Genomic DNA, 11,628 nt, shown 5'->3' on the forward strand with positions numbered 1-11,628 from the left:
GGTATTATCAGTTAGTCTCAAGCCCCTTCTGTTAAACCGGGGCTACAAGTATTTATTAACATCAAAAGATCACTGTTCCAGAAATAATTTCTGGTTAGAGGTGGGACATTTCCGAGGTGTCTTAAATGCAGCATTAGCACACTCTTTGTGAATGATTTAGGAAAAAGCCGAGAGAGAAGCAGAAAATATGTTTTTTATTTTTTATTATTTTCTTTGTTTCTCAGAAGCACAAAATATTCTGTTCAGCATCAGGTAGTACTTTTCAATTTAGTCTTTTATCAGTACTTAGTGCTGGGTCAGTGTTGTCACATTAGTACAATGTTACAAATAACTGTATTGGAAGATGGTTTACACACTTACAGTGCATTTATTGCATCGTAAATCAAACCAAACGACACAAAACCAAAATAGTGCAATCATATTGATTTCCCTTTATTCTATGATAGACCTTTGTTATTGTCTTTTTTCCTTCAGTGTTGCATTCAGTACAGTAAACTGTGGTGCAGAACAACATAAATATCGAATCAAACAATCAGCATTTAAAATATACTTTGAAGACTCACACAAACCACCTGGAAGAATATCAAGCATATTTTATCGTTGGGAAGAACTTGTTTTAGTGGTCATTGATTTTGTGCTTTAAAGCTTGTGTCTCTTGCATGTTGCTTTTCAAACCATATATCTTGATTAAAAAATGTGCCAAATGTAAACCAAACAGCAAACAATATTCAGCATGGTCCCAAATCGTATTGTTTTGTACAATATAAGCAAATAATATTACACATATACACATGTAATCAACAAAAACATATTATTTTGTTTGTGCTATTCTAGACTTTTGGTGTGCAAGATATTCAAGCAGTTTTTGATGGGTTATATGCATCTTTTCCGCCCATTGTATCGCTTTTATTTAGTATACAGTGCAGTGGTTTTCTATAAATGGCTGTAAAGTTTGTCATGCATAGTTATGATCTGCAATGTACAATGAGACTGCATGTGCATGTATGCCGAGAGTAAAATAAGTGATCTTTAAGAGATTGTCTTGCAAATAAGTCATTCTGTATGTGTGATAACTTGTTGCGGTGTTGTTTTACGGAAGAACAGCAAGCAAGAACGCAGCAGCAGATGTGTCATTAAATGACCACTTATCATGCAAATAAGTGTCTATGGGAAAGATAAAAAACGATCCAATTTGTGAACGGATCATTGTCTAGATGATTCCTTCACGACATCACAACTTCCTTCAAGAAATCTCCCGAATGAACCAAAAACAGGAGATCAAATCTACGGCTTTAGAAGACTTTTAGCACACTAGCTGAAAGGACAGCATGCAACCTTTATGATACTGCAATGGTTCTTTTCATTCCTTGCATGTTTGAAAGGTCCAGTACCAATTCTCTTGCATGGGAAAGAAAAACCACTGCATTCTCTTTTCAAACGGTGTAGTTAAATGGAAAATTAAGTTCAATGAATGAAAGTCAATTACAACTGAATTTTTGTAAACTCTTGTAAAAGTGTTTTAAACATGTCCACTAGAGGTCACTGAAAACAATCAGTATAAAGACTTTAATTTTGTCTAATGAAGCTGATCAGTGCAACAGTGAGCAAACATTCACGTGGTCTATTTTTACTTATCTTTTGAAATGATAAGTTAGTGTGATGTGGTTGGAAATATTGATGAATGGCTAGTTGACAAACAGTTTCCCCTACAACTTCCAATATAAACAATGATAAAACTGTAAAGATGCAATTGGCATTATGGTTGTTACAGGAATCTTATGAGGCAAATAAAAGAGGTTTTCACTCTAAAATGAAAATTCGTATTCTTTTCTTATGTTTATTTTACTTTATATTTTTGGGTGAACTGTTCCTTTAAGCAAAGTGTATATATTTATGGTATTATTTTTCAAAAAGAACACTTGCAGGAGGTTGACTCAGCTGACTGGCAGTGCGGGTTCATGTTAGTTTCATAGGGCACCTCTCTGTGGTAAAACGGTTAGAGATCTCTGATATCAGTGCCAAAGAGACACCAGGGATAAATACAGGAGATTGGCAGAACCTGCCGGACAGACGGCACCACCGAGGGGCTTCAGAACACCCGTTTACCCCGCTATGGGTTTTAGTGAGCCATACTACATATCATCTCTCTATGGTCTACCATAAATAACTCATTGACTCATCTGTGTTAAGGTCGCCCTGCACATTAAGGATGCTTTGGGGTTCATCTGACCCCATTCATATGCAAAAACTAGAGTCTTACGGTACGCTTTTATAGAAACCTGACATGGTGAAAAAATGCAACAAAGCATGGTGCTTTCTTATTGTGTGTGGCTAGCACCGTTGCTTATAAGGGGATACAATTTAAGATGGTTTTACCATGCAAACTGTCTAACAGCTAAAGCACAACACGGCATCTCATCATAACCCATCTTTACTTTAGATCAGCCGAGCGTGTGTATCTGAGAAATTGTATTTGTGTTTTTGTGTTGGCTGATGGCCTGCAGCAGAGTGGTCCTGAGATGTTGAGGACCACACGCGTGTTAGTGCAGGGAAAGGGGACGTGACCTCGCAGTGAGGCTGGGATTGGTCCAATTCCTCGTAAACCCTCATCTTAATCTCCATCCGTCCACTCCTTTTCTTTCTAATCGGTGGGCAGCTGCTTTGAGCCCTTGTATCATTCAGGGGCAGTGAGTGGCTGGCCTTTGAGGAATATTCTGGGGGTCTTTCTGGAATGTTTTGTTTTTCACAGACCACTCTGTAAGAATCATGACGTGGAGGAAGAGATCATCATGGGTTAGGTGCCCTCTGGTGACAAGCTTAGTTTATTTTGTAAAAACATTTTTGACTGCAGAATGTCACGATTGACCAATCAGAATCAAGTATTTAGAAGCAGTATTTTACATTTTATTAAATACTCACCGTTATTCGTGGTGGCTCTCATTCAATTAGTTCCTGCGTCTCTGAGAACTAGAAGAAGATGAAGTGTTTAAGAAACCGTCATTGCAGATGTGATATGCTGACATTTATAAACTCACCTGTTGGCTAGAGTTGGCTGAGGGCGGGGTTACAACATTTTGCTCCACCACAGGGTTTATAGGGGCGGAGCCTGGAAGGTGAGTGGCCCGCCAGTATATTTCCAAATATTCAGCTAAGTGTTCACAAGCGTCTTCTAACTGATTTTCATCCAGTATGACATCAAACATTTCCTGAATGAACATGACAGCAGTGGTGAGGACAAACAGTAGTGATGCAGAAACTGCAGGATCAGCACTTTAGTTAAATGTGTGTACATTGATAAGAGCTATGTATGTTTGTTTACAGTATTGCAGGACTCACTGGTGGGCACTGCACTAGTTTATCTCCTGCCATCATTTGTACGTTGAGATGTTTGCTTTGAGATTTCCCCCTGGATTTAATGAGTCTTTGAAGGACCTGGTGTGGAGTGAGTGACAGTGAGAAAATGTGAAGCACTTGTGGAAGTTTTGCTTGAAAGACATTGATTTAGTGACCTATAAAATCTATACCACGGATATGTATGTAAGACGCATTAAAGGTACTTGAGGACAATTTAGAGCTGTAAAGAAATCAATGGTAGATAATATTTTAGTGTTTCTTTCACTTTTGGTAATTTTAGACCTATAAACATTAAGAAAATCATAGACTTTAAAGATCCCCAAAATACACACTTCTTATTACTCAATACTTTATTTAATTTGTATGCTAACAATGTTCAACATAGATCTCATGAGAATTCATTTTCACTTTCTGTCGACTTTATAATAAAAATATTGAAATGTTCACTCATGGTTTAGAATGTCAGTGTCATGGTATTAAACATTTATTAGTTTTAGGGCAAGTTTGTTAAAGTTTAGGAACACTAAAACCATTAAAACATTTCTGTTCAATTAAATCAAAGAAAATTTTGGCATAAATATTGTCTAAAACACTTAAACTAAACAATTTTTTTTGCCTTCACAGTAAACTAAAGTTTAAGTTGAGGCACAAAAATGATCAATTTAATATTAATAGAAACTAAATTAAAACTTTAACTTTATAAACTTCATAAATTTAACTTGTAAAGCAACGCAATAAATACAAAAAATATAATAAAATCACAGATGGACAAAAACAAAATGGCTAAAATGAAACTAAACTTCTGAATAAAATCTAATTCAAAATATTAATATTTAAAAACAAATCTTTAATAATTCTGTATTAGACAAGGGTGAAAATTATAATCTCTTATTAACTTAGTTTTTTAATAGTTTTAATAAAAATCGACACACAAAAAAAAGTTGTTGACTGGATAAAAAAAGCTGTACCTTTGGAGAAGACACTTTCACATAGACTATAATGGGAGCGAGTGAGGTCTTGAGAAGTTGTGCAGGGTGGTTAATTGTATCTGCATCCAGGACCACCAGCTGTAGGCTTTTAGCCAGCTCAAATATTCTCTCAATCTCACTTTGCACCTCCGCTGAGAAAATAATAGAATAACAAACAAATATTTTATTACTCACTATAATAATGCTCTGTGTAGCATAACTCCAGTATAATGTCACTCACCCAGACTGGATCGCGTGTTAGACCTTTCCATAATAGCTTTCTTATTCAATACAGATCTCTTGGCCAGAGACAGATCTGCAGTAACCCGTGTGATAGAGATCCTGCCAGGAGACCACAAACCAACAGTAGTACTCGGTACAAATTCGAATTTTACACCAAAAGTATTTGCACTTACCTCCCATCAAACCTGTGCTTCAGGAAGTCAAACAACGCTTTCTGCATCATATCGGTTACCTGCACAACAGGACTTTGTAAGAAAACATATGGTCTAAAATGTTACATGCAAAATTAACCAAGAGAATTTAGGTCACAGGGTATTAACAGTGTTAACGTTCATGTTGTCCAGGGAATCGAGGAGAAAATAAAGGAGTCCTCTGCCCGGTATTTGAAAGAAGAGCTGTATATAATGTGGTTTGGGTGATGTGGTTTTATTTAGACGCAGGAGTGAAAAATGAATGACTCCAGAAATAGATGCTGTAGAAGAAGGTACCCAGTGTTGAAGAACTGACTAGTGAATCCAGAGCTTGGTGCCACAGCTATACTTAAATATTTCAGGTTCAGGAATCCACTGACACGCCAAATTACAAGAAAAGCATCTTAAAATGTCTGGGAATTCACATAAAGGTTCCTAAATTTACATTTTGCCACATATGCCAATATAGATGATGTGAAGTTAAAAAACAACAACCTTGATACAGACAATTGTCTATAGAGGTACCGTTTTAAAGGTACAAAACTTCACATTCACCAGACTTTTCTTGTGAACTGATTATTGACAGAATGATGATTGCCATTGATTCTTAATTCGCTTGAGCCACACGAATAAGCTTTAGACTGTCATCCTTCCAGTTTACTATATATTCAAACAGTTCCAGGAATTTCAAGCACAAAGTCAATTTAGCGCTTTGTGAATGCTCCTTTTTGACCCTGCATACTCGTAGTTACATCATAAAACTGGCTTGTTTCTATAAATATAACAAAAACTTAATTTAGTAGAGTTACCTCATAGCCTTTCAGTGAGGGACCAACCAGAACAACAGGCCTCATAGATGGAACAACATCATAGGGGGGAACATGCTCTGTCTGCAATACACACACACACACACACACACACACACACACACACACACACACACACACACACACACACAGGTCTTACATGTTCTGAATCTTAACTATCTGAAGAGACCATGAGGCTGGACACAAACTAAAGGTCTTATCAGTTTTTGGAAAGTGATGCATTACGGGAGGAAAGAAGCAACCTAAACCACTAACCTGCTTTTGCTTCTGTTTGGCTTTTTGAAAACAAGAGAAAAGTGTTTAAGAAAAACCTATAGTGGCCGTTAGCGTGTGGAATGAGTAAATTATTTCATATTAACAATGGAATAAATCTTGCTAAAAGATGAAAGCAGATTTACTGAAACCTCAAACAAACTTTGGAGGAATTACAGATCTGCATATGATAACCAAGCATCTAAAGGGATAATTCCCCCAAATATCAAAACTCTTTCATCATTTACTCGCCCTCATGTCAGTCCTAACCTGTGTGACTTTCTTTATGATACAGAACACAAGAGACGATATTTTGAAGAATGTTGGTAACTAAATAACATTAGCCCCCATTGACTTCCATTGAATGGACACAAAACACATTTCTCAACATATCTTCTTTGTGTTCCACAAGAGCCATAGGGGTGTATGACATATTTTGACTGACATGAGGGTTAATAAATGATGACAGAAGTTTCATTTTTTAGCGAACGCTAAGAATATTTATGATTACAGCTGAAATAATGTCATTACGGTAATATGTCTGTCGTTCAAATACTGCGACAGTATTTAAATACCTCTCACCTGCAGAAGGAGGTGTAGACCTCCAGCTCCCAGATGATGCATTGCCTCCTGCTTTTCTGTTAATAATAAACACATGTCCAAACATTGAAATAGACATGCAAATGAATTACTAAATGCTTTCTTTTTATTAAAGAGAAGCACATACATATATTGCTGATTTATAGAATATTTCAAAATGATCCATAATGATGAGATGTAATTGTTGGTCCAACCTCTGAGCTGCTTTCTGTTCCTGTTTGATGCGCATGGCCTCCAGTTTAACAGGACTGGGAATGAAAGCAATATCTGCTCCCTCCTTTACCAGCCTCCCAATCCACCAGTCATTATTGTATTTCTGGAGGATGGAAAACAATACACTAACCAATACAGGTCTAGTTTAAATTATGTCATCGTTCACTCAGTTTCCAAACCAGCACGATTTTCAGTTTGGATGTCAAAACTTTGTGAATAGCATGTTGTTTTAATATTTGTTGTAATTAGAGCCTCAAAAGAAAGTCAATGTGTAGAAAGAACAGCTTGTGTGTTCCTTAAAAAATAAATGTTCTCACCTCTTTTATATGTAGAAAATCTTTGGTTTCAAAGTTGATGGCGGCACCCTGAACCGGACAGTCCTCATCCAGAGCCCCACAGTAGTTGACATTGGTTCTCACTGCAAATGCCACAGGCTTGGTCTGCAAATATAAATAAATAAAAAAGTCTCTTAACAAACAGAAACGAAAGAGATGAAGTAATGAAAATCTGTATGAGTAAGTGCACCTTTGCTCTCTCGAGCTGGAGCAGGACCTGGCGCTCGGCTTCACGCCGAGACGCCTCCTTGTCCTCCTCCAGGGACAGGTCGGAATCAGATGGCCTGCTCGTGTAGGAATCAGCTGAACTCTGCAAAACAGACAAGAGCTGAATGTGACTACAACAAGAGACAGGCTGTCACATAGAGCAAAGATATAGAGAAGAGAGAGCGAGAAGGGAGAACCTGACCTTACCTTACCTAAGAAAGTAAATGAGAGGTTTTAAAGGTCCAGTGTGTCATTTTTCAGAGGATCTACTGACAGAAATGTATATAATATACATAACTATATCTTCAGAGGTATATAAAGACATTACATAATGAAGCGTTTAGAATGAGATATTTCCATCTACATACACCGCGGGCCCCCTTACATGGAATTTACCATGTTGTTTCTACAGTAGTCCTAACCGGAAAACTGCGCTTCTTCGGCAAAGAAGTGAAACCGTGCTTTAGGTCTGTGTCAGCCTCCGTAGTGCTTTGAAAAGAATGGGGAGTGAGCCCTTGGTTGCTATTCACAACCTCACCACTGGATGCCGTCAAATTGCATACACTGGACCTTAAAATATAAACCTTCAATAAACACAGAAATCTAAATAATCTCATCAATACATTTTTTATTTTATGATTGCACACTAACAGGCAATACAAATTATTCAGAAGAGGAAAAGTTGTTATTGTAATTTAAAGTCACGTGTTGGTGGGTGCGGAGAAGTCTCTCATGTACAAACCAGCAAAACTGAAAGCCCGGCCCTAAAACTGCTCTTTTCTCTCCCCTCCAAACCTAAAACAATGAGGATATCATTTAAATATCAAAGCTAGTCACAGGCTGCAGGCATCTGCAGCTCCCACCGTCCAAAGAAACAAAGCATATTTAAGCAGACACAGTCTAAGATAAGATTCTTATGTGCCATTAAAATATACCTGCCATTTTAATGAACATGTTTATTAAAAAGCAACCTTGGTAGGGAGGGCGGATGATCACACAGATATCCTCATCAAACCATTGGCTGTTCTATGTCATGGTCATCTCTAAATTGTTCGGAATTATTCCAAATAAATGTTAAGAAAAATATGTTTAACATTACCATAGTAATATTGTTATCTGAATGCGTTGGTAACCAACCAATGGACATCCATTGTAAGGGACACAAAACTACTGAGACATTTCTCAAAATATCTTCTTTTGTGTTCCAGATAGAAACAGTCATATACTGTTTAAATGAAATGATGAGAGTAAATAAATTATGACAGAATTTTTATTTTACCTGGTCTTCCAGCTTGCCCAAGATGGTGTGTGCACCTGCTCATCGTTTTCCAACACCCATCTAAAACCATCATTGTGTCAGAGCGCATTAAACTAAACTGCTGCGTCTCTGACGACACACATGTTAAATCCCATACACTTACATTTGACATTAACTCTATTTTAGATGACATGACAGACAAGCAATTTTTCTGTCAGTACCTGGGTCGATAGAGTAATGTTATCCTTTAAAAGACACAGTGTATGGCAACCTCATGAGCTAAGAGTGTTTACACAACACCTCATCTGATATTCCACTTACGACACACATTCTAACCATCAGCCTTTCCAGAAAAAAACCGTGAACAAAGCTTATGTAAGAAAAATAATGCATCAGAACCCCAGTCAGGAATATCAAAGTTCACCACAAAATAGACAAGATGTAACACATGTCTTATCTTAGCAAATCTAAACATATATATTACGTAGTTATTTTACTAGTTTAAGACATTGTATGTTACAGTTTTTATTAAAGGAAGACCGAATGCAGTTAAATGGGATGAATGTATAACGATGCAATACATTCATATTCACTTGTTATGCAGCATGCGCAGTAACAGCACACAGCCAGCAGGGGGCGCACAACCTAGCTCCACTTTTTAACAGGTCTTGTTAGATAACAGTTATTCATTAACCTAAACCTCAGAGTTTTAACTGCATCATGTTTTGATATTGTCAGAATGTATTTCACTTGTCTCGTATGTGTCTGCTGCAGTTTGAACAGCATGGAGCCGGAGGTTGGTTGCAGAGAACCTGACTGATGAGGCCAGAGCAGAGAGAGGTGGGTGGATCTCTCCAACATTTAACTTTGCACCATTCAAAACCACATGTACAGACATGAGATAAAGAAATAAAGGAATGAAATGGTGCAGGACAACTCTTCTCAATAATGTTTGTGAATGTCACATCAGTTAAAGGATAGTCCACCCAAAAATGAAAATTCTGTCATGAATTACTCAACCTCAAGTTGTTCTAAATCTGTATAATATTTTGTTCTAATGAACACAAAGAAAGATATTAGGAAGAATGTTTGCAACTGACATTTCTGGGGCACCATTGACTACCATAGTAGAAAAAACTTAAATGGTAGTTAAAGATGCCCCAGAACTGTTTGTTTTTCTACATTCTTCAAAATATGTTTTTCCGTGTTCTACAGAACAAAATATATAGAATATTTTTTTCTACTATGGTAGTCAATGGTGCCCCAGAAATCTCAGTTACTAACATTCCTCCAAATATCTTTCTTTGTGTTTAACCAAAATATCTGATTGGTTTCGTGAGAACACAACATCCTCACGCCATGGCAAGATGGAGTGCTGGGCTCGAAATTGCGACCATTTTAGTCCCATACGCTCCCTTAACCTGTGAGACCTCAAAATATATTTGGGAGCATTTGTGTGAGTGCACATTTTGTTGTCATGCGACCTGTTTTCATTACTGTACAAAACATGCTAATAACCGCACAAAGTATGTGCGTGCTGTGAGCTACAATCACAACACGAAATCAACACGTGTTTTGAGAGCACAGCACGCTGTTGAACAGTAGCGGACTGTACCACTAGTACCACTTGAGTATAGCAATAAAGTTCACATTACTTTATTTTAAATACATTCACAGGCAAACAAAAATGGATTACCTGTCTCTTACATCAGTGCAATCTTAGCATAAAATACGATTTGTTTATACAGTTTTAACTGTTTCTCTGAAGGCTGTGAAGGTTCAGTCAGTGGAGGAAGGAGGATTGCTAACACTGTGCAAAAAGCATATAAAGAAAACAACCACCATAGCTAACCACAGATAATTGTTGTGCAATTACTGCCTGTCAGTTGATTTCGTGACAAAACATTTTTCAGTGTTTACACATAGGCTAGTTTATTACTGCATATTATAATTAATTAAAATAGAAGTTTAATTTGAAGGTTGATTTTATAATACCTACATTTTTTGCATTTTGTGTTTTTAAGGTGAATTAGAGACTATTTTCCCTATATATATTTCAAAAAATCTCGTTCTCGTGAACTCAGTCTCGTTCTCGTCTTGTGCGATAATCTCGTCACACCCCTAGGTATTTGTAAAGGAAATCATCAGAATTTCTATTTTACAATAAATCACCTGCAACACTGATACTGTGAAGTCGAGAGACACTGGTCTTGGTCGATGTATCCAATATCAAAAAAGAAATAAGCAATAGATGCAGAAACTGAAAACAAGCTTTCAAAGTCATACCCCTGGCTGTCACTCTGTATTTTAACAGAGGAACAGGTATGCATGTCAAGACATATCAACAACTGTAGCATATATTCATCTCATTAATATTCAACAAATTATTAATTTACCAATAAGCAAATAAAGGAGCAGAACGGACGAACGCGCTTGTATCACTTAAACAATGAATGCAGTTGAATGCATCTTCATGCTTGTCTAAAAGCCAGTCTTGTATCTCGACCGAGAATCATTTATTCATAAAAAAGGCTTATAGGAGGTTATTAATAGACTGTGAGGCAGGCGGGTGGAATGCATGCAAAATTCATTCACTTGATTGATTACAGAATCACATGGAGGAAAAATGTAATACGGCGAGAGAGAAAGTGACAGAGATCAAGTGCACGAGAGAGAGAGAGCGAGGAAGGTAAGAACGAAGGCGAAGCATCCCTACCTTGCAGCTGAGCAGCGCTGCGCTTGAATCGGACGCGGACATGCCTATAGAGACCGCTCATGTCCCCGCGCATCACTCAGCGGCCGAGCGAGACGCGAGGTGCTCCCCATGAGCAACAGTAAAGGGAAGCCTCCGCGGATGATAGCCAACTAACTGCACTCTACGCCTATACAAAATTGATGCCTTGACTGCAGCAGTTGAGTTCAGCTCGCTGAGAGCAAACACCCCCCCACACCGCATCCACACACTGCCGCTGCTGCTTTTCTTCCGCCTGCACTCACATTCAATCAGGCTCCATTTTCTCCACGCGCTGGAGATGCTGTTGCACCAGTGCAGCGGGGGAAGAGATGTTTAGTTGTTTACCTCTCACACGAGACACTGACATCTGATTCTCCTGCAGCAGGAAACACCGAGGGGGTACACAAGTGGGATGCCTGTGCTAATGCAGTGATATTATGTAAAGA

At 37.8% G+C, this 11,628-nt stretch overlaps 1 protein-coding gene across 1 annotated transcript; it reads right to left on the minus strand.

The window, feature by feature from the left end:
- Positions 1–219: 219 nt before the first annotated feature.
- On the minus strand, positions 220–11,336 carry cacnb3b (calcium channel, voltage-dependent, beta 3b). Its single transcript, XM_079478436.1, has 13 exons — positions 11,165–11,336; positions 7,174–7,293; positions 6,966–7,088; positions 6,630–6,751; positions 6,398–6,473; positions 5,566–5,646; positions 4,739–4,797; positions 4,564–4,664; positions 4,323–4,474; positions 3,337–3,432; positions 3,036–3,206; positions 2,920–2,967; positions 220–2,755 (listed from the first exon to the last, which is right to left on the minus strand). Exons 1-12 carry the CDS (start codon positions 11,204–11,206, stop codon positions 2,938–2,940), a joined length of 1,173 nt encoding a protein of 390 aa, XP_079334562.1. The 5' UTR covers positions 11,207–11,336; the 3' UTR covers positions 220–2,755; positions 2,920–2,937.
- Between the last annotated feature and the right edge of the window lie 292 nt (positions 11,337–11,628).

Source organism: Barbatula barbatula (genome assembly GCF_947034865.1).
Source record: "Barbatula barbatula genome assembly, chromosome: 17".
Lineage (NCBI taxonomy): Eukaryota > Metazoa > Chordata > Actinopteri > Cypriniformes > Nemacheilidae > Barbatula > Barbatula barbatula.

Excerpts from the sequence above, each read along its gene's own strand:
- cacnb3b (XM_079478436.1), bottom strand. The coding sequence starts at position 11,206 with ATGTCCGCGTCCGATTCAAGCGCAGCGCTGCTCAGCTGCAAG. Across the intron at positions 6,752-6,965 it reads ATTTTCTACATATAAAAGAG|AAATACAATAATGACTGGTG; the intron begins GTGAGAACATTT and ends TCCATCCTCCAG. Across the intron at positions 4,798-5,565 it reads CCTCACTGAAAGGCTATGAG|GTAACCGATATGATGCAGAA; the intron begins GTAACTCTACTA and ends CCTGTTGTGCAG.